We start from the raw sequence: 23,167 nt of genomic DNA, 5'->3' as shown, positions 1-23,167 counted from the left end.
TTCCAGGGTTGGGGAAGGAAAAATGCAAGTTGAGGCTAGAAAATCTCATTGTATCAAAATATATGGACATGCTTAAAGATTCAAGAAGACATGCCAAAAGGATATAAGCCAGACTACAGGATCTCCCACTGGCCAAAACAGAGAAAATTTAAGCATTGAAATAACTATAGTAAAGGATTATAGCATATTGATTAAAATAAGAATCCACAAGTTCATAGTGAAATAAATAAATGAGAAGGGAAAGTTCTTCCTTACAATAGAAAGGCAACTAATAAATATACAGGAAATGAAGGAATTAGCAAATCAGCATTTGGTAGCCATCCTAATTATAACTAACTGAAGCAAGAAGCAAGATCCTAAAACTGGTAAGCAAAATAATGTGTGTGAGATAATAGGATATTTACATATTCTCAAATTACCTTTCCATAAAATATTTAATTACAAGAAGAAAATGTTAACATTACAGTGAATGTTTACCCTAACAAAGTTATCCCATAAGAAAGCAATTCAACATCATGTGCCTCTTAATAGGAAGCACTGAGAAACATACCACATCACTTTTCGTGGTATTCCTGCACACATCCATAACCTCTATCTAATTGTGAAGAAAACATCAAACTCCAATTGAGAGATTTTATAAAATAACTAGCTTGTACTGCACATTATGTGTTCAATACTTAGATGAACAGAATTAACTCTTCCATTTGCACATTTCAGGAGCGCTATGAACATACGCTTTTATTTAAAAACATAGGACCTAAAAATCAGTGCAAGTTTAGCTAGTTTCAGGAGAAGCTGGTTAAAGGAGGAATTGTTCCTGCAGATGAACACCCATCAATTATTTCTTCTTGATTTTTATCAAGGAGAGTAGGGAGGAACAGTTATGGGGGAGAAAGACACACAAAACCACAGTGGAAATTCTCAGCCCTTCAAGGTCTTCCACAGGGTCTTTAAATGCAAAGTTCAAGCCTTGACATAATGAGTCAAACAGTTATTCTAAGTTATTCTTTGACTTTAACTGATACTAAAATTTTAACTTTTTTCGGCTAAATTTCATTGATTCCACTAGAGATTAAAGTGGCTATAACATCAACTAATCTACTTCATGCAAAGGAAAAAAGTGTAGTATGTAAGAGGCAAACATTTCATGTGTTAAAGGATAGTTCTTGGGGAAAAAAAGGTAAAATCATGACCCTTATACAAATATAAAAGTGAATACATGATTTTATTTAACTCATTAATGAGGAAATTGGTAAGGTGTTAAAACCAATTCAATAGACAATCCAAAGAACAGATTAGGAATACTAAAATAAATGTGCAAGTGGAGGTGAAACTGTTTTCCTTGGTTAGTGGTGGAGGGGAAGGATTGTCACTCCACTGGATAGCGTTCATTTGCATATATATAAATACGAATTACTTTCCATTGTTATTTATCTATAACTTATAAAGTCGGTAAATAACTTCCACGGAATCAGACTCAACCTGGAAGCATATGTTTTCTAGGTAACGCAAAAATATCCCCCAACACCTGTTAAAAGTTATAATCTATCTCCAGACAGAGAGTAGACATGAAGTCTGGAAGGCAACGGGAATCTACTGGTTATATGGCTAACTTCCCAATTCAATAAGCGCGTGACTAAAGGAATTTTCCCTTCCACTCACAGATATTTTAGGCTAATTAGATACTGTGTGCTTCTTAGGGTCACTGCTTGGTGGAGGAGCCAGCTCTGAGTGGGCCCATATATCGACAAGCGAATGAGCTATTCAATGACCACACAACACTCCAACAAACCCAGGGCAACTTGAAAGTAAACTGCACCTTCCAAAGGGCACCGTACAGTCAGACTGTGTGTTTGGCCTGTTTGCTAGTGGAGGAAGTGGCTTCATGGGTGTACACTATGCATAAATTAATGTGAAAGGCTATTTAGGTCTCTGCCTTTTTACCGTCCTCCCACCTGCCACAGGCTGGACTTTTGCTAGTTAGACATCATGGTTCTGGGTCTGAGTCAGAGGCTTAACGATTTATAAGCTTTTTGCTTATGAAAAATTGGCACTAATTATAATGTCTAGCTGCCAGAGTTTTTGCAGGCTTTACAGGAGACGCTGGATGTGAAGATGTTTTGTAAACTGTGAAGCGTTATTAAAGAACACATCTTTTCTTTGAGGAAACCACAGTGCAAAGTTCATCGCCAGGAAGATAACGGGCCTCAGTGCCCTCCAAGCGTCAGCTGAGTTTCCAAGGAGCCGGGCAGCGGGCGCCCGCGGGTTTGTCTCTGGCTCCTCCCCCGCCACTGCGGCCGGGGGCCCGGGTCGGCGGCAGCGGGGGCCGAGCGCCCGGCCTCGCCAGCCCACGGCCCGCTGGGGGTGCCGTCCCGCGCCGGGGCGGAGCAGGCCTCGGCCGCCCAGTTCCTGATTCTATCTGCGGTACCCGGGGCTCGTGGCGCCACAGGCGCAGGGACCACGGGCGGCAAAAGATGGGTCCGCGCGGCGCAGCGAGCCTGCCCCGAGGCCCCGGTCCGTGGCAGCCGCTCCTCCCCGTCGTCCTCCCGCTGCTGGTGCTGCCGCTGCTGTTGGCGACGCTGGGCTCGGGCGCAGGGGCCAGCCGGCCGCCCCACCTGGTCTTCGTGCTGGCGGACGACCTGGGCTGGAACGACGTGGGCTTCCACGGCTCCCGCATCCGCACGCCGCACCTGGACGCGCTGGCGGCCGGCGGGGTGCTCCTGGACAACTACTACACGCAGCCGCTGTGCACGCCGTCGCGGAGCCAGCTGCTCACCGGCCGCTACCAGGTACTCGGCGCCCCGCGGCCCGCGCCGGCTCCGCCCCGCCTTTGGCCGCCGCCCTCCCGCTCCCGACCACTCCGTGTCTGGCCCGGCTCTTGAGGCCGCCAGCACTGGCAGGCGGGGCTCGGTCCCCAGACCCGGATCTAGGCCCTGCAACTACTCGCCCCTGGCCTTGCTCCTCCAGGCCAGCAGCCCGCGGCCCACCGCCCACCGCCCACCGCGGCCTCTGCGCATGCCCGGCTCTGGCGCCCGGCTCCGGCGCCCGGCGCCCGGCGCCCCGCGCCCCTACAGCCGGGTTAGGCGAGTGGCTTTGTCTTTCGTTTTCTGAAGCTCTGGGCGAAGGGGTTTATGGGATTGCTGGGTGCTGGGCGCCGCGGCCCGCAGGCAGAGCGGTCCTGAGGTGGGAGGCTGGGGAGGGCGCAGACTGGGAGCAAAGACGAGGTGAGAGGTAAAATGAAGGGGTGCCAGCTGTGGGTTCGACCTTGGCCCCCCGGAACCCAGCGGTCATGGGTTAGGAGTGCCCCACCAAAGATTATTTTTTACAGGTTCTCAAACCCTGGAATGAAACCTGACGATAGGGTGATTTTTCTTAGGCTGCCGACATTCCTTTCAGATGTAGCCTTGCATTGAACTCTTCTGAGCATATTCATTATTAAAAGCTTTCCTTTACGAACGGCTCCACAGAGAAAATATAAATGTAGAGCGTGCATTGGATGTTAGATAACTAAGAACAGCAAGAATATTTACATAGCACTTGGTTATTTTTAAAGTGAATTATTGAAACGGCAGGTAGTTGTCCTTAACCCCCTTTTACGGACGAGGCAGGAAGAATTTATGTTTGTTGGCATGTTAAGAATCACACAGCTAGAAAGTGGTCAAGGCGGTGTCGTGCTTTTCCTGCATCCACTGGTGGTCTCAGGCTTATGAAATTGGCCCTTTTCCCCTCTATCTAAATACGGATTGCCATATTTCTTTCTTCTTTCTTTTTGACAGGGTGTCGCTCTGTGGCCTAGGCTGTAGTGCAGTGATGCGGTCTCAGCTCACCACAACCTCCACCTCCTGGGTTCAAATGATTCTCCTGCCTCAGCCTCCCGACTATCTGGGACTACAGGCGCGCGCCACCATGCTGGGCTGATTTTTTGTATTTTTAGTAGAAACGGAGTTTCATTCTGTTGGTCAGGCTGGTCTCGAACTCCTGACCTCATGATCTGACCGCCTCGGCCTCCCAATGTGCTGGGATTACAGGCATGAGCCACCACGCCTGGCCACAATTGTCATATTTCTAAGACCCTGAAGTTATTATGACCATATTAAATATCATAAATGGGTACTGTTGGATACCACCTGCATACCTCCACAGAGTATATACACTGTTTACTCAACAAAAAGTTTTTGAGCTTTCTGTGCTACTGACGGGATATATATTTGAACTTTGTCCTCGCAAGTATGTGTTGGCATAACCTTTCAGATCAACCCTAGCCTCACGTGATCCTGAGATCAAGAGAAGGGAGGACTTACTTGTGATAAAGATTTGTACAGTGGTCTGAAGGCTTTTATAAAGAGGAAAGATTGGGTGTTGCTAAGGGTGAGAAATAGCTGTAGCCAAGGTTAGAAATGGGAGTAAAGGACGCTTCTCTTCACCATCCACCTTAGTACTTTTGGTGTTTCTGACCTTGGCTGCTACATGTAATCAGGAACCCCCTGCATCGTGCAGATCTCACCCTGGACATTTTGTGGGAGTAAAGGGATGTTCCAGTAAAGAAGGGAAAGGAGGGGTTTGCCCCAAAGGGTTCTGCATTTGCTCAGAAGTAAGATAACTGAACTCAAATTGCAAAAGAATGGAAGGGCCATTCATTTCTCCAGCTTCCTCCCTTTCAACAGACTTGGACAGGAAAGCAAATACCAACTTCAAAAATACATTCCTGGTCCAGGAACAGTGGCTCATGCCTGTAATCCCAGTATTTGGGGAGGCTGAGGTAGGTGGATCATCTGAGGTCAGGAGTTCGAGACCAGCCTAACCAACATGGTGAAACCCTCTCTACTAAAAATATAAAAATTAGCCTGGTGTGGTGGCATGCGCCTATAGTCCCAGCTACTTGGGAGGCTGAGGCAGGAGAATCACTGGAACTCGGGAGGCAGCGGCTGCAGTAAGCTGAGGTTGCATCATTGCACTCCAACCTGGGAGACAGAGCAAGACTCCATCTAAAAAACAAAACCCATTCCTATAATCAGTTGCTTTTGTCCCCTAACATCCTCCCCCACCAGTCACCGACATTCAGTGTTGGAGAACAAACTTGAGTATTTAGAGTACCCCGTGATTATGAAGTAAAGGAGGAGTCAAAGCCAGGCACTCCGAAAGGTTTAGAGACCTCTCAATGTAGCTGACTCTAAAGCAGCCTTGCTTCCCCAAACATTTTTTTTCCCCACTTTTCTCACCCACTTTATTCTATTAGAGTTCATGAGACCCAGGTAGATATTACCTAAGGTTAGCAAGTGACTACTTTTAAAGAAGTAGGTATTTCTGAGAGGGCTTAGGAGTCTCCCTCAGATACTATATGGTGGTGGTGTTCTGAGCACTTACACGTATTAACTCATTTGATTCTCATGACAATTGTTTATTATCTCTGTTTTATGACAAGGAAACCGATGCTGGAAGAGGTTAAGAAACTTGCCCAAGGTCGCAGGGCTAGTAAATGTCAGACCAGGAATTGACCCAGGCCACATGGCTCTAGGATGGATGCTTATAGCCACTATACATATTGCCTACTCAAAATTATTAAAAAATATCATCACAAGGGCTGCCTTATACATACTAAATAATCCCTGTATTACTTTCGGACATTTGGGTCATTCCTAAATATCTCAATATAAAGAATCAACCCATCATATTTCTGAGTTAGGAATTGCCTATATTCAGTGTAAAATAAAAATAGATTTTATTTCTGAGTCATTTGTTATACATAACTTTAGACAATAAAATGAAGGAATTTTTCAACTGTTTCAAAATGAGGTACTTGAAGGAACTTGTTAAGAGTCATATCTGTGAGCTTAGCAATCATGCTTTAAGTTATTATTTGCAGACCCCTTTCCCATAATTATTTAACTTTAGAAAAGAAAAGCACAAGGTGATAAACAAGCCTAGACTGACTGGACTTGATGCTCTCATGAAATCCTGAGTTTTAGTTTTTTTGGTTTACAAAATTATGTATTGAGTAAAGAGGACTGGCTAGGACCTGAAATGTAGGTTTCAGTCGTGGCTGTGTTAGACTCTGACCTGACTGGGCATCATTTCCACATCCGTGAAACAGAGGAGTTGGGCTGAACTCTAGGCTTTGTCTAGCTCTAAATTAATTTGACTCTAAGGTTCTTGTGTCCATAAGGGCAAGTTTCTAACTTGGCAAATGCACATTATTATACCTATCATACTACCCCATCTACTGATAGAAAGATTAACCTTACCCAACACAGTGTATCTTACAAATTGCATGTACGACTTGTTCTGCTGCTAGGAACTTATTTAATCAGGAGCCTGAATTCAACCTTTTATATTGAGACATTTAATTGTGCAGAGCCCTCACAAATGAACTATTTAAAATGTGCATGCTTTGGTGAAAAATGTGTAGGGACTGGGTACGGGTTGGAGGCGATGGAGGAGACTAATTAGCAGATGAGGTAAGTAGTTACTGGTAAATTCAGGAAGTAGAAATTCAGGTCTCATTACACTCAAGCTAGGGGCCTTCCCACAGCCCTATGACTCATTCATTTATTTGTGAAATCTTTAAAAAAATCTGTATTTATTTTTAAAATAGAAAATATATTCACATGGCTTAAAAACTCAAAAGTTACAAAAGGGCTTATAGTGAAAATTTTATAGTGAAATTGAATTTTGTTCCCCTCAATTGACCATAGACACACACACACACACACACACACACACACACACATGCACAGTTCCTTAGACATCCATTTCCTATCTTTGTAGACAATGCTCTGAATTATATATATATATATAAATATATATATATATAAAATTTCATAGGTGCTTTATGCCTATTACAAACAAATACACATGTAGATATTCTCATTTTTTATATGAATGGTAACATACTCTTCACACTGATCTGTACCTCCTATTTTGTTTGTTTTTACTTAACATTTGAAATCATTCCATTTTGTTGACTAAAGATTATCCTCATCAACTTTTAGGGCTGCATCATATTTTGTTAAATGGATACATTGTAGTTATTTAACCAGTTGTATACTGATGAACATATATCAAAGAGTGGTGAAGTGAATGCTTTGTACCTATTGGAATATATATGAAGGATAAGTTCCTAGAAAAGGAATTTTTTGGGTTTAAGGGTAGATGCCTTTGTAATTTTGATAAATATTGTAAAATTGCATCTTAAGAGATTGTACCAATTTACATTCCCACTGGGAATATTAAGTTATAGTTCACATCCTATAAAATTTACCATTTAAAAATATCCAATTTAATGGTTTTTTGTATATTCACAAGATTGTGCAACCAATATTGTCATCACCTCAGAAAGAAACCACTTAACTGTTAGCAGTCACTCTTCATTTCCTCATTCCACCAGCCCCTGGAAACCACTAATATTATTATTATCTATGAGATTTACCTATTTTGGACATTTTGTATAAATGGAATACAATAGATATCCTTTCATCTATGTTGTAGCATATATGGTTCCCTTTTATGGCTCAATAATATTCCATTGTATGGACATGCCACATTTTGTCTATACATTCATCAATTGATGGACATTAGGTTGTTTGTACTTTTTGGCTATTATAAATAATGATGCTGTGAATGCCCATGTACAAGTTTTTTTATGAGCATGTTTTTTTCAGTTCTTTTGGGTGAATACCTAGGAGTGAAACACCGTATTGTTTCAGGAGTTCTCCTTAGTTCAGCTAAAGACGAGGTCCTTATCTGTCCCATGGCATGAAAATTCAGGCTTGCAGACAGTTTGAAGGGTGAGTAAAGCAGGGTTTTATGGGGTGAAAAGGAAAAAAGGGGGAAACAGGGACCTGCCACAAGGTCAGAGTCCCTGCTACAGTGCTTCCCTCCTTGCCCATTTGAATTCCAGGTGCCATATAGGAAGAGGAAAGGCCAGGTGCGAACCTCTGTGGCTCCACCCCAGTGCCCAGGCCAGCTGGAGTTTTGCCAGGGACTCCCTCCCACATGACTGTCTTAGTATCATGGGGCAACTCTATGTCTAACTCTGAGGAACTGGAAATGTTTTCCACAACAGCTGTACCATTTTGTATTTCCACTAGCAATGTATGTGGTTTTAGTGTCTCCACATCCTTGCCAACACTTGTCATTATCTGTCTTTTTAATTATAGCCTTCAAGTCATCCTAGTGAGTAGGAAGTGGTATTTAATTGTAGTTTTGAATTTTGTTTCCCTAATGACTAAAGATGTTGAACATCTTTTTATGTCTTATTGATCATTTGTGCGTCTTCTTTGGAGAAGTGTCTACTCAGATCCTTTGCCTATTTTAAAATTGGATTATCTTCTTGTTCTCGAGTTGTAAGAGTTCTTTATGTGTTGAGATTCACTCGGGGTGGCTGGCAAAATATTAAGGGAAAAATTAGGGAAAGATTGTAAAATATAATCTCTAACCTTCTGGAAGGTCAAAAGGTTTTCATTAACTTATGGAACTGGCTGAAGGCAGCCAGTTCTTACGTTAGAACATTAAGTCACAGAGTGAAGATTAGGATAATAAAAGCTTCCCCGGTTAAGTCTGTTTACCCCACATTCCTTTGTCTTTACTCTGACTGTTTACTCATGTAAACATTGTGCTGCAGCATCAGCCAGCGTGCAGTCTAGTTCTTGCTATATTGCCCCAGGCTGGTCTCCAACTCCTGGGCTCAAGTGTTCTCCAGTCACCCCGAGTGAATCTCAATATTTATGTATTCTGAATACTATTAAGTAAACCCTTATCAGATAGATTATTTGCAAATATTTTCTCTCCTTCTGTGGATTACTTTTTACTTTCCTGATAGTATCCTTTGATGCAAACAAAAGTTACAAATTTTGATGTACAAGTTATCTGTTTTTCTTTGGTTGCTTATGTTTTTGATACCATGTCTAAGGAACCATTTTCTAACTCAAGATTATGAAGGTTTACCTCTATGTTTTCTTTTAAGTATTTTATAGTTTCAGCTTTTACATTTAGGTCTTTGATCCATTTTAAGTTCATTTTTATTTATGATTTGAGGTATGTGGATGCATGTAGGTGTCTGAGTATTTTAGTGCCATTTGTTGAAAAGACTGTTCTTTTCTCATTGCACCCTTTGCACCTTTGTCAAGACTCAATTGACCATAAACATATGACTTACAATTCTATTCCATTGATCTCTGTGCCTATCCTTATGCCACTGCCTCACTGTCTTGATAACTGTAGCTTTGTACTACAAAAGTTTCAGAATTAGAAAATGTGAGTCTTCCAATTTCATTCTTCTTTTTCAATATAGTTTGGTTATTCTGGGCCCCTTGCATTTCCACATTAATTTTAGGATCAACTTGTCTATTTCTATAAAAAAGAGGCAACTGGAATTTTGATAGGGATTTCAGTGATCTGTAGAACCATTTGGAGAGGATTACTACCTTAACAATATAACTCTTCCAATTTAAGAACATGAGATGTCTTTCTGTTTATTTACAGTTTTTTTGTTTTGTTTTGTTTTTTGAGACAGAGTCTCGCTCTCCTCTGTTGCCCAGGCTGGAGTGCAGTGTTGGCTCACCATAACCTCTGCCTCCCGGGTTCAAGCAATTCTCCTGCCTGAGCCTCCTGAGTAGCTGGGACTATAGGCACACGCCACCACGCCCAGCTAATTTTTATATTTTTAATAGAGACAGGGTTTCATCATGTTGGCCAGGCTGGTCTTGAACTCCTGATCTCAAATGATCCACCTGCCTTGGCCTCCCAAAGTGCTGGGATTATAGATGTGAGCCACCACACCCAGCCTATTTAGGTCTTGTTTAATTTCTTTCAACAATGTTTTATAATTTTTAGTGTATAAGCATTGTACTTCTTTGGTTAAATTTATTCCTGTTTTTCTATTTTCAGTGGTATTATAAATGGACTTCCTTTCTTAATTTTATTTTCAGTAGTTCATTGCTCTTGCATAGAAACGCAACTGATATATGTACATTGATCATTTTGCAACCTCAATGAACTTATTAGTTCTAATTGTGTGTGTGTGTAATCTTTAGAGTTTTTTAGTACAAGATCATGTCATCTACGTGATGTACTAAAATACTAAAGTATTATTTAGCACTAAAGTACTAAAACTACTTCTACATGCAAGTAGAAGTAGTTTTATTTTTTTCTTTCTAATCTAGTTGCCTTTTATTTCATTTTCTTGTGTATTACCCTGGATAGGATCTCCAGTGCAATATTGAGTAGAAGTGGCATGAGTGGACATACTTGTCTTGTTTCCAATCTTAGAGGGGAAGCTTTTAGTCGGTCACCATTAAGTGTGATATATTCATTCATTGTTTCATTCAACAAATGTTTACTGAGCAATGAGTTATGCCACTGTACTCTGGGAATCTCTTGGTGCTTATAATCTGAAGGGGGTGAGGTAAGGAGAAGGAATAACCAAGAGGGATGTGAAATAAATACAAACAGGCCAGGCGTGGTAGCTCACACCTGTAATCCCAGCACTTTGGGAGGCCGAGATGGGAGGATCACCTAAGATCAGGAGTTTTGAGACCAGCCTGGCCAACGAGGTGAAACCCCGTCTCTACTAAAAACACAAAAATTAGCCCGGTGTGGTGGTGTGCACCTGTAATCCCAGCTACTCAGCAGGGTGAGGCAGAAGAATTGCTTGAACCCTGGAGGTGGAGGTTGCAGTGAGCTGAGATTGTGCCACTGCACACCAGCCTTGGTGACAGAGCAAGGCTCTGTCTCAGAAGAAAGAAAGAAAGAAAGTGAGGGAGGGAAGGAGGGAAGGAAGGAAGGAAGGGAGGAAGGAAGGAAGGGAGGGAGGGAAAAGTAAGGTGAATTTAAATGGCATGACAGTAAATATCAGGAAGAAAATAAAGTAGGTCAAGTGATTGTGACTCAGGAAGGTGTCTTCAAGGAGGTATTATGATCGGAGGCCTGAATGAAGAGGAGTCAGCCATGCACACATTCTAGCAAAGTTTAACATGGAGGAAGGAGCAACAGAAGCAAAGGCCTTGAGGCCGGAATGAGCTTGTTCTTAGAATGATACAGTAGCTGAGTGAATGAGGGTTTTGGAAGCAGGCCAAGAGCTAGAGGGTAGAGGCTGGGTCTCCCTGGGTTTAGTGCTGCCCATCTGTTATAAAGTGTTAAAACTTGAACTTTTTTGTGTGATTTTTTTATAGTAAGGTTACATTCAGGCTGTTATACCCTAAAGAACATTTCTAATCTAACAGTGTTCTAAATGGGTATATTTTAAGGAAATACAGTCAAGTGCCATGTGGCATTCTTTGGATACATGTAATTCTAGTTAGAATTAAATTGTATATCTTTTCTCTTCTTCTTTAAAAGAAATAAGCTTGGCTGGGTGCTGTGGCTCATGCTTGTAATCCCAGCAATTTGGAGGCTGAGGTGGGTGGGTCACTGGAGTCCAGGAGTTTGAGACCATGGGCGAAACCCCATCTCTATATAAAGTTAAAAAATTGACCAGGTGTGGTGGCAAGCACATGTAGTCCCAGATACTCAGGAGGCTGAGGTTGGGATGTTGGGGTAGTGGGGGTGGGTGGGGGAGGATTTTTTGAGCCTGGGGAGGCAGAGGTTGCCCTGAGTCAGGATAGTGCCACTGCACTCCAGCCCAGGTGACAGAGTGAGACTCTGTCTCAAAAAAAAAAAAAAGTAACCTTATTTTTAAAATCATCTCCAGAAAATACATTCAAAAGTTTCAAATAAAAAAGATGTAAAAAGTATAAACATATAGATGAGTATCTTTTCAACCTGTCTCCCAACCTTCCTTCCCATAGGTAGCTCCTGTTTATTGGTTTCTTAGTATCCCACGGAGTCATGTTATACATATGAGAGAATAGATTTTATATTCATTTCCACTTGTTTTGAACCTCAAGATTAAATATATTAATTTTAACATTCTCCAGCTTTTCTAATAGAATTTGTATACTGCTTTTAGTTCAAATAGAAGACAATATTATTGATTTTCCATATTCTTACAAATTGACTTTATTCAATACAAAATATTCATGATACCTTTGCTATTCCTAGTACAGATTTTAATTATGGTTAGTGGTTCTGAGGTCTGACTTCTCTATTAAATTGGCTTGTTCATCTCTGGCCTAGAGAAGCACTCAGTGTTGGACAATTAAATGATTGAATGTGAGAAGCACTTTTACATAGCTCCTGAAAGAGCTCACCATCTTAATTAAACTGTTTAGAATTGGCGTGTCATTTCTAGGCCCCTTACTTCTTTTCTAAGAAATTGAAAAGATTAAAGGGTAAGAAAGTGGTAGGTCTTAAAGGAAAACACTCTTCTGGGAAGAAAGTTAAGTAACTCTGGTCCTCAACTGGGAACGTCCTTACCTTGGGGACCAAGGGGGTCACTCCACCTGAACTCTATAAACCTTGGCACAGAATAGAAGCAATGAAAGATGACTCCAAGGTTTCATTCTTAAGGGATCCAGACCACATTTTTCTTAATCACACTGATAAATGGACAAGACATTTTCACGGCTTTTCACTCACCCCTGAGGCAGAACCTTGGACAGGAAATATAGGAAGGAGACTGTGCTGGAGCATCATGGGTAATTATTGACTTTTGCTTCAAGTTTACTTCAAGAAGGTGAGCAGGAAAGATGCATGCTGCAGGCAGAAGAGGACATGGTGGTGCAGGTGCTCTGCCTGAGCATGCCCTTCCTTTCCTGCTTCTTGTCCTCGTCACCCTCACTGTCCTGCCTGCTCCCCACCTGCTGACCTCTCAGTGGACTCCTGCCAATATTCACCTCTCCCTGAGCTTTGAGGTTCAGAAGTGGGGCAAAGGGGAGCGTAGAGCTGGAAGAAATGTGTGTAGGGTGCAGGGATTGGTGAAGGGTGCATGTCTCAAGGTGGGCGCTCCTAGGACCCCCTGGCAAAGACACGGGAGGAGGGAGCTGTCAGAGGATCATATAGCCCTGAGACCATGGGTGCCTCCTAAGAGAAAACAGTGTCTTTATTCCTGTGCTCATTTAGGGGGAGAAACAAAGAATGCATTAGCTCCATAGGGACAAGCAAGATGGCCTCACTAAAGCACATCAGAGCCCTGGGGTGACTTTGATGGGTTTACTAAAGCCAGGCATCCTTCCTAAGCCTAGCCAAAACCAAGAGACATTTTCCAAGGAGGGAAGGGGAGCGCAAAGGCCTTATTCTGCAAACATTGCAGCTATTATAAAGAAACAATTCCAGATTTTATATCTTTTACCTGCCAAGAAATTGCAAATGAGGAAATAAGGAAATAAGTTTGGGGCTGAGTAGAATATGACCAGTTGAGTTAGGAGATTTTCTGGTTGCTTGATTTATGAGGTTTGTCATTTCAGGAATCACTTTGAGCATAAGCTGTTGTTCTTTGGTCATTATCTTTTGTTTGTGTTTCCTTAATCATGTCACCTTTTGAGAGATTCCTTTCCCTCAGCTTTCTTCTATTTTCCTTCCTTTTCCATTTGGGCTTTCTTTGGAATTATAATTTAAACAGAGGGAGGCACTGAAACCCTTCCTGACTTGTTTATTCTTTTTTACAAACAACATCCCTTTGTAGGTTTAGTCAGAGATTTGCACTCTTCACTAATCAACACCAAAATAAATAGACTCTTAAAACTGTCAGTGACATGGGCCAGTTCTGCAGCCCAAGTCCTGAAGGGCCAGGCCAGATGGCAAAGCCAGGCCCCTAGCACACATAATGTGTGTCTGTAGCTCTTGGCTTCAGCAGCATGGGCAGCTGACTGCTTTTTAGATGGCTTCAGTGGGGAGGGAGCAGATTTTCCACTATCCATTTGTTCTTTGGGCATCTCCAGGAATAAATCTAAGGTGGCACAAGTGCTACTTGACCGTGGTTAAAACTTGTCATGTACTGGCTGAGGTACAGACTAGAAATTCTGAACTCCTGCTTTGCCACCAGCATGTTCTGTGATTGCATTCTGATCATGAAGCTTCCCACTAGGCTCTCTGTTGTATAAGGTGGAGGGGTAGAGCAGCCCATTTTTGTGAATTTTTAAGCACTGCAGCAGGAGGTTTTGCTCACATATGTGGGCACATGAGGATATGAGTTCATCTTGCTCAGGCCAGACTGACTGGACAGAACCTCCCTTCTGTTCAGCAGGATCTTATCTCAACACTGTTGAGGTGAGGAGAGAAATATCATCTATTGCCTTCTATGCACCAGTGGTTTGCTTCACTCTTGGGAGAGTTTGAGTGTAGTGAAATATTGTGCTCTGAACTCCCACATAGATAACTAATTGATAGACTGCCTGGACCTCTGAAAGGGGAATTGTAAGAGATTCTGATACGGGACCTGTCATTTTCCTCTCCCCCAGCAAGAGATTGGTTTTGTCTTTTAAGCTGATGAGACTATATTGCAAGGATCACCTAGGTGTGCAGAAGACAGAATAACACACTGGACCAAATAGTGTTACGTGCAACCAACATGTAAACAAGGATATCTCAGTTATCTCACAGAAAGAGCCTAGAACAAGCCAGGTCCTCCACTGGATTTGCAGAACTTTTGCTTTTGCGGAGAGAGTTTTTGATGGTCAAGTTAAATCTTAGGAGAAGTCATTTTTTGAGAGAAGATTTGGTCTATTGAAGAGAAGACAGCCACACATGGTAGATAGGGAGGTAACCCCTTGGACTTTCATTTATTACATGTAGAACCTTCTCTATCCACATACACTTCTTTGGATATTGCAAATGGGTGTTAGAATGGAGTTGTTTTATATTCTGTTGTCTTTATCAGGGCACCCTTATTTTTTTCTTTTGATTCCTATTGGTGCCTGGTTGCCTTCCTGCCCCATGAAACATGGTGTGGCTCTGTAGTTCTATGTTAAAGTGTTGGGTTTGAACCAGCTCGGCATTTGCCTGTTTACTGCTTCTCTACACATTACAGCTTCCTTCCTTCAGATAGTGTTTGAACAGACCGAAAACATGTTTTTGGATGTCATCCAGGGTTTGGCATCTGCTTCTCAATAATGCCATAAAAATGCTCTGTCAAATAAATTCTCAGGAACTGAAAAGAACACATTCCCTGCTCCATATGATTGTCGATAATGGAGGCAGGCTTCAGCTGACCACCTGGCTTGGTGCCCACGGCTTAGGAAAACCAAATCACACAGCATCTCTTGGCAGTGCTTTCTAGCGATCAGAGTTAATTCTCTGCATGTTATGGATGAGCTTTCCATTTAAGGAAATTTTCACAGAGCATTTATCTCCACTGGGGCTTTTGGATTCCATAAAATATTTTTACTAATCCTGCCTGGTTGCCAATTAGCATACTACATGCTATGAAGTTTTTGAGCCCTAGGGTCAATTTTCTCTTCAGTAAGCTTCCAGTGTTAACCATGGAAAGAATGCTTCTTTGATTTGGGGTGTGTGTATGTGTGTGTGTGTGCACACGTGCTGAGAGGAATGCTTCCTTTCCCAGCCTGGATATTATAACATCCTTATTCAGGGTCCCAGCTGGAAAGAGGTGGCACATTCGGCCGGTGTGGTGGCTCATGCCTTTAATCCCAGGACTTTGGGAGGTTGAGGTGGGCGGATCACCTGAGCTCAGGAGTTTGAGACCAGCCTGACCAACGTGGAGAAACCCTGTCTCTACTAAAAATACAAAATTATCCAAGTATGGTGGCGCGTGCCTGTAATCCCCACTACTTGGAAGGCCAAGGCAGGAGAATCACTTGAACCTGGGAAGTGGAGGCTGTGGCGAGCTGAGATCATGCCATTGCACTCCAGCCTGGGCAACAAGAACGAAACTCCATCTCAAAAAAAAAAAAAAGAGATGGCACATTCAAATTAGGGAGGGTTTATGTACAAAGGGATTATTTTAAAAGGTGTGAATGTGTATGGCAAAATGCTAGGGATAGTGTAGTAATCCAGTGGAGCTCTTACTACCCCTAGACCAGAAGAGAAGAAAGGAAGGGGCAGTTACCAGAACTTAGAAGGAGAGAGGCAGATAGAGAAAGAAGTCTGTTTCCAGAGTGACCTTCAGTAGAGAGACACATGTAGCCAGACCAAGCAGCCTGGCGGCCAAGGCCATGCACTCTCCTCTTTCCCTCTCACTCCTGCCAGGGCTCCCCATTGGCTGAGTCCAATCAGAAACCAGAAAACAAATGTCCTTTGATTTGGTCCTCATAGGTCAGCCTTCTAGGGTAGAGAGCAGAACTGAAAAGGCAGCGTGGATTTGAAAGGCAAACAGAAGGCATCTGGCACAAATCCCAATGTAGGTGTCTAATTATTTCTAGGAGAGGCATAACAATCTCAATAGAAAAGTTAAACTCGCTTTTATTTTTAAATAGCTTTATTGAGATATGATTGATGTACAATAAGCTGCACATACTTAAAGTATACAATTCGATAAGCTTTGATAGGTATATACCTGTGAAACCACCACATCAAGGTAGTTAGTCATCTTCCTCAAGATAAACCCACTTTAACTTGACATTTAAGATATTATTCCACATGGTTCTTTTAGGAGGATGTGGAAAGAGATCATACAGTAAAGCAATAGTAGGTGCAATTCCAAACTTACTGAAGTTATTAAAGTTAATGAGTTACCAAATGAAGTTACTGCCCAGGGTTACAAAGCTCATAAGTGATAGAGCCAGGATAGGATTTAATTCTCTGAGCCTCATGCTATTCTGCTTTAAATATAAGGCAAATAAATTACTCACAAACACTTAAAAAAATCATTTGTTAGCAACAAATTTCTTGCCCTCCACCTTTCAGCTGATGAAGGGACCAGTCATGGCCTGGGTTGAGAACTGGCACTTTTTACCTCCCGTGTCCCCAGAGCCTGTTTATTCTATAAATCAAGAGCTCCCACTGCTGGGGAAGGCTGGTGCCTGGGGCAGAGTTGAATTTGAGACCACAGTCCCACTTCGTACAAAGAAGAGCACCTCCCTGGCTAACCCAGGACAAGGAGCGGGGAGGTGTCAAGTTATAGGGAAGGGCAAGACTGGGCAGACAAGGAGGGATACACTGGCATGCTGCATCAGGGGCCACAGTGGCACCCACCAGCACAAGAGCTGTGACAGGGCCACGTCGAGTTCTGGGCTGGTCTTTTGAACTTGCCTGGTAAGCTCAGGTCTCAGGACCTTTGAAGTGTTTATTTCTTAGGCCTGGATTGCTCTTACCCCAGATTTCTGCAAGTCTTACTGCCTCACTTTATTCTGGTCACTGCTCAAATATCTCCTCTTCAGAAAAGGTTTCTTTCTTTCTTTTTTTGAGACAGGGTCTTGCCCTGTTGCCCAGGCTGGAGTGCAGTGCAGTGATGTGATTACAGTTCACTGCAGCCTCGACCTTCCAGGCTCAAGTGATCCTCCCACCTCAGTCTTCTCGGTAGCTGCGACTGCAGGCACATGCCACCATGCTCGGCTAATTTTTTTTTTTTTTTTTTTTTTTTAGTAGAGATAAGGTTGTGGTATGTTGCCCAGGCTGGTCTGGAATTCCTGGAGTGAAACAGTCCTCCTGTCTTAGCCTCCCAAAGTGTTGGGATTACAGGGATGAGCCACCTCGCCTGGCCCAGAAGAGTTTTCTTTTGCCACCCTATTGCAAGTGCCACTTCTGTCATTGTCTCCCTCTCCTTTATTTTTCCTCATGGCAATGATCACTATTGAACACCAGAGCATCAGTTCTCAAACATTTTGGTCTTAGGATCTTTGTATTTGCTTAAAAATTATTGAGGACCCCAAGGAGCATAGATTTAAGAGGGTTGTAACCATTCAAAATTTGCCGTAAGTTAAAACAAATTATAAATTTTTTATTCAATGAAAAACAGTAATAAACCCACAATATTAACATAAGTAAGTTATGAATAAAAGCTGTGTTTTCCAAAACCAAATAGTTATGTGAGAAAAATGCCATTGTTTAATATTTTTCATACATCTTTTCTACTAACAGAAGTTTGCTAGGTTGTTGTATCTGCTTCTGCATTTAACCTGTTATGATATATTATTTTTGGTAAAAGTTGAAGAAAAATCTGGCCCAAACAGATCTGTAGTTGGAAAAGGGAGGGCTATTTTAATATCTTTTTCATATAATTGTGGGTATTCTATTCAATATTACACCAAAAGTTAACAAGTGGTCATTGCTTAAAGGTTAGTTGCTGTGTGGACCTTATACCCCAAGCATAATTGTGTGAGCCATTCCCAAGCAGCCGTCAGATGACTGCTTTTATAAGAAAAATTTGAACACTGTCTCTTGAGATTACAATTTACATAAAGTGGAATAAAAAATGCAAATAATCATTTTATTATACTGTTAAATAACTCAGCTGGGCGTGGTGGCTCACGTCTGTAATCCCAGCACTTTGGGAGGCCAAGGCAAGCAGATCACCTGAGGTCAGGAGTTCAAGACCAGCCTGGCCAACATGGTGAAACCCTGTTTCTACTAAAAATACAAATAAATTAGCTGGGCATGGTGGCAGGCGCCTGTAATCCCAGCTACTCAGGAGGCTGAGGCAGGAGAATCACTTGGATCCGGGAGGTGGAGGTTGCAGTGAGCCAAGATCGCGCCGTTGCACTCTAACCTGGGCAACAAGAGTGAAACTTCACCTCAAAAAAAAAAAAAAAAGAAGCCAAAAAAAAAAAACTGGTAAAAAAAGTCACCAAGTTTTCAAAGATTACAGAAGCCTCTTCTAATCAAACAGCAACTTTTTGTATGCCCCAAATTGGAACACACTTCTTTCTTGATAGATTCACACAATATATTATTGCTACTTTTTTTGAGGCAAGAAGTGACAAGTTAATGGTTTCTAACATAGTGCCTTGATAAATATTGAAAATATCTGTTTGTTTCAATGGTTTTATTTGTCTTTCAAATCCTGTTTATGTCCACTATTTTATTTGAATAAGAGAATTCTGCCTTTCAGAAATATCCTCCAGCCAGTACAGGAATAGAGTTAAACATCCAAGTCAACAGACATGGTCAGTAAGGTAGGAAGCCATTTTATCTGCTTGTTCACAATGTTTCAATGTCATTAATCTATAATTTTATGTCTATCTCTGTAAGATCCATACAGGTTTACAGCACCAAATAATCTGGCCCTGTCAGCCCAGCTGTGTTCCTCTGGATGAAAAACTCCTGCCACAGCTCCTAAAAGAAGCAGGTTATACTACCCATATGGTTGGAAAATGGCACCTGGGAATGTACCGGAAAGAATGCCTTCCAACCCGCCGAGGATTTGATACCTACTTTGGTAATGGAAATGCACATGTTCCTTTAACAACTCGGGTTAACCGCAGCCATCTCATAAAACACACCCAAGTGCAATCAAATGAAATAACTGGAAATTTGAACATAGAATGAATCAGTCAGCACTGCAGTGGAGCTGCTTTCTAATGTTACCTGTGTCCACAGGTCTCTGTGCTGAGCTTTGGATGGGCACGAGCTCACAGCAAGCCCATCACCTTTGTTGGAGTTCTAAATGCCACTTTAGGGCCTTGGAAGAGTTTACTATCCACGTTGGAGACTGCTGTTCTCTCAGAGACCCTTATTACCAAAAAGGGATATGGATTGATTTTTTTTAGAATTCTAGGCAAAACCTAATATATAAGACTATTTTCTTCACAAAGGTTTGGTGTGTTTTCTTTCTCCCTGTGGAATGTATTCACAATTTTCTCTTTATTTCTGAAGAGGGTGGGGGAAGACTCTTCCATTAGCATCCTTCCATCTGTGAAATCTGTTTTTGTTTTTACAGTCACAGGGTTGGGGAAGATAGATTTTAGAAAATAAAAAGAGGAGAGCAAATAAAAATTGGTAGTAAGAAGGATAATAAGAAATAGTAATAAGTATTTTATAAACTTGATAGCCCTATGAAACTAAATGTGAAACCTGGAGTTTCTTTTAAAATATGCCCTCTTTAAACCTGTAACAACCTATGCCTTAATTAATAACCTGTGTATCTTGCCAGTAGCTATATATCTTTCTTTTAAGTTCTTTTTATAGTGAGCTGTCTTGCTATTTAGCTACCTACCTACCTCCCATCTGTTTATTTATTTATTTACAACCTGCCATAGCCAAAAAGGAACACATATTAAACATAAAAAGTTTAAATAAAATTAAATAATCAGGGTGAGTAGAAAAAGATGGAATAGGTTAATGGCCTCACTGTGTCACCCAGGCTGGAGTGCAGTGATACAATCTCAGCTCACTGCAACCTTCGCCTTCCAGGTTCAAGTGATTCTCCTGCCTCAGTCTCCTGAGTAGCTGGGATTATGGATGCATGCCACCACACCTGGCTAATTTTTGTATTTTTAGTAGAGACGGGGTTGCACTGTGTTGGTCAGGCTGGTCTTGAACTCCTGACCTCATCATCCACCTGCCTCAGCCTCCCGAAGTGCATGAGCCAACGTGTCTAGTCTGAGATTTGAAATTTCTTTGTCCAAAGCGGAAAAAAGAAAGAAAGGAAAATACTGTAGGTGTTACATTATTTATAGGATAAATAGAAACCAGATGTTCAGGAAAAGCAAAAGCATTTTCTGGTTCTTAGGCCTGAGAGAAATTTCACCTTTGGGAGAAGGTAAGGTGGACAACACCCTGAAAAATGTCATTTTAATAATAGAGTGGTGGTTTTGTTATAGATGTTTTGAGGTATTCTCTTGCATTCAAGCTAGGGCCAGAGCACCAAAGTGCAATTCAGTAAAAGTAATTATATGGGGCCAAAACAATGCAGTTGAAGCACACGGCTTTGTAATGCGTCATTGATTCAGGGTTAAAATCAAGATGCAGGGAAGTCAGGCAGGAGAGTGTTTGTGCCCCCAGTCCTGTCTAGATCTACCAGCAGACCTCACTACTTAATCGTAGCTTTTTTTTTTTTAAATGAACCTGGATATATTCTCAGTACCTCAAATAGCTGTTAAAAATTAGACTTGGATGTGAGATCACTTTGTTATCTTGGAGATTCTAGAGGAACAAACAGCCTGTACATCCTTAGAAATTTTTCAATTAGGCCTTTGCTAAAAGATGGGTCAATATCTATACTCTGGCAAGAGGATAGACTGTAGATATTTTGAATTTTTTATTAAAATCATGTTAGGTACTTTAAAATTCAGTTGCACAGAAGGTAGAAATGATATCCTTTTATGAGAATTAAGAAGCCTAACCTGGACTTAGATGAACAAACACCCCACATTCATATGAAGGGAGACTTGCAGCCAAGAAGGGTATGAGACCACACAGCTATTATCACTGTTATGTCTCAGATGTTCTGCTAAAAATCAGATGATGGTGGGATAGTTGCACAACCTTTTGAATACACTAGAAACCAATGCCTTTTACACTTTAAATGAGTGACTTCTGTGGTGTGTAAATTATATCTCAATGCAGCTGTTAAATAAAGCATCAGAGAAGATTTAGTTGTTCAAGAAATATTTTCCATTATTTTCCTCCCAAAGCATAGGCTGCCATCATCTTTAGGCTCACTATTGAAATTCAAATTTGTGAATCACTGTTATGATGAAAAGCTTCATGTGATTGTCACATGGTTGCTTGGTATTAGTTTTGCCAAGTATGTGAATAGTTTTATTTCTGGATTTCTCCTGTTTGTATTATCTTTTAAGTATTTGTAGTTCATGCCTTTGCTAATCAAGTATACCTATCCTATATTCTGCCAACTATTAGAAAGCAGCTTATGCTTACAGTTAAAGAACCTGAAGTGATTTCCTCAAGCTTTAATGCTCAGTAGTTATTCAAACCTAAAATAGACCTCCAGTGTTCTGACCTTCTAATCAACCATACAAGGGCTGAAATCATTTTTATGGATACATTTCTTTCTCTGTTACACATTAATTAACAAGGACTTTGTATTTCCTTTTCCATTATATACATAGGAGAAAAGATTGTCATATAAAAGTTATCTTAAGACCAAACTAAAATAGACCTCCAGTGTTCTGACATTCTAATCACCCATACAGGGGCTGAAATCATTTTTATGGATACATTTCTTTCTGTGTTACACATTAATTAACAAGGACTTTGTATTTCGTTTTTCATTATATACATAGAAGAAAAGATTACCATATGAAAGTTATCTTAAGACCAAAGTATTAATTGTATTTAAGATCTTGAATTTATTGGGTCATGGAAAGGAGAATTTAAAATGAATTGATTTATTATATAAACGATGTAAAGCTCTTAATTGTCATTATAGGGAAAGTTCAGGACTGAGGAAAGAGCTAGGTCAATTTTATCATCCTAATTTTAAGGTTAATAAGCAGTATATGTCAGGAGATAGCTAAGAGTCTAGCAAATCATTTTTCTTTTTAATAGCTTTATTGAAGTATAATCACATACCATACAATTCAGCCAATTAAAATGTACAATTCAGTGATTTTTAATAAATTCAGAAGGTTGTGCCACTATCATGGCAATCCAATTGTAGAACATTTTTATCACCCCAAAAAAGAACCCCATCCCCTTAGCAGTCACCCTCTACTTCTCCCTAATCCCTCCAGCCCTAAGCAGCCACTTTCTGTCTCTACAGATTTACATGTTATGGACATTTAATACAAGTGGGATCATATGTAGCACAGCTTATTTTAATACTTTAAAATATAGAAATATAATATTTTAAGATACAGAAAATATGGAACATTTGCAGAAACAACTATTAGTTGAGAAAACCCATTTTCTTCCATGTGAAGTCTAAATTGTGGGATAGGCAGTTGATGCCATTTAAATTTGGGGCAAAACTGAGATCACTGTAGGTAGAAAAATCCTATTTCAGTGCTCACTTTAGTTTGATCTGTTAGCTCTGTTACATCTAGAGAGCCTCTATTTGGAAAGGTTTGTATCTTTCACCAGTGGGTGTCAGCATCTGACTAAAGATGACTCCTCCTAGAACCACTTCTGTAAATAACCTTGAAGCCAGTCTCCCAACATCAGTAACAACAAACATTATTTGAATCCTGCACTCATTTATGTGATCACTTTAGAGTAAAAACTTGTAACAAGCCACATTAGCTATACATTATTTTACCTTTATATAGCTTTAAAGGATTAAGATATTATCACCCTTACTGAATTTCAACTCTGATTTAAAAAAAAAAAAACTGTTAGTGTTACATGATAGAGCCTATATCCTAAACATGAATGAGGAATATATTTGAATTTTTATAAACTAATGTCTTAATGCTTCCTGCTACCAGATACAGAGATG

At 41.0% G+C, this 23,167-nt stretch overlaps 1 protein-coding gene across 4 annotated transcripts in view; it reads left to right on the top strand.

Moving 5' to 3' along the window:
- The first annotated feature begins 1,791 nt into the window (after positions 1-1,791).
- The window catches only part of ARSB (arylsulfatase B), a 207,448-nt gene continuing 186,072 nt past the window's right edge, over positions 1,792-23,167 (top strand). Inside the window, exons 1-3 of one of the 4 annotated variants that reach the window (XM_021673223.2) lie at positions 1,792-1,847; positions 2,166-2,789; positions 19,021-19,207. In XM_021673223.2, the coding sequence (XP_021528898.2) occupies positions 2,475-2,789; positions 19,021-19,207 (502 nt within the window). In that variant the 5' untranslated portion in view covers positions 1,792-1,847; positions 2,166-2,474. Of the gene's footprint in view, positions 1,848-2,165; positions 2,790-17,404; positions 18,945-19,020; positions 19,208-23,167 lie in introns of those variants that run through there. The other 3 variants (XM_012462101.3, XM_012462103.3, XM_012462102.3) reach the window with 3 other exon arrangements.

Source organism: Aotus nancymaae, unplaced genomic scaffold, assembly GCF_030222135.1.
Source record: "Aotus nancymaae isolate 86718 unplaced genomic scaffold, 86718_ANA_hifiasm-v0.15.2.pri h1tg000014l, whole genome shotgun sequence".
NCBI classification, from domain to species: Eukaryota; Metazoa; Chordata; class Mammalia; order Primates; family Aotidae; genus Aotus; species Aotus nancymaae.
The sequence above is the reverse complement of the archived record's forward strand: the minus strand, read 5'-3'. Positions and strand labels throughout refer to the sequence as shown.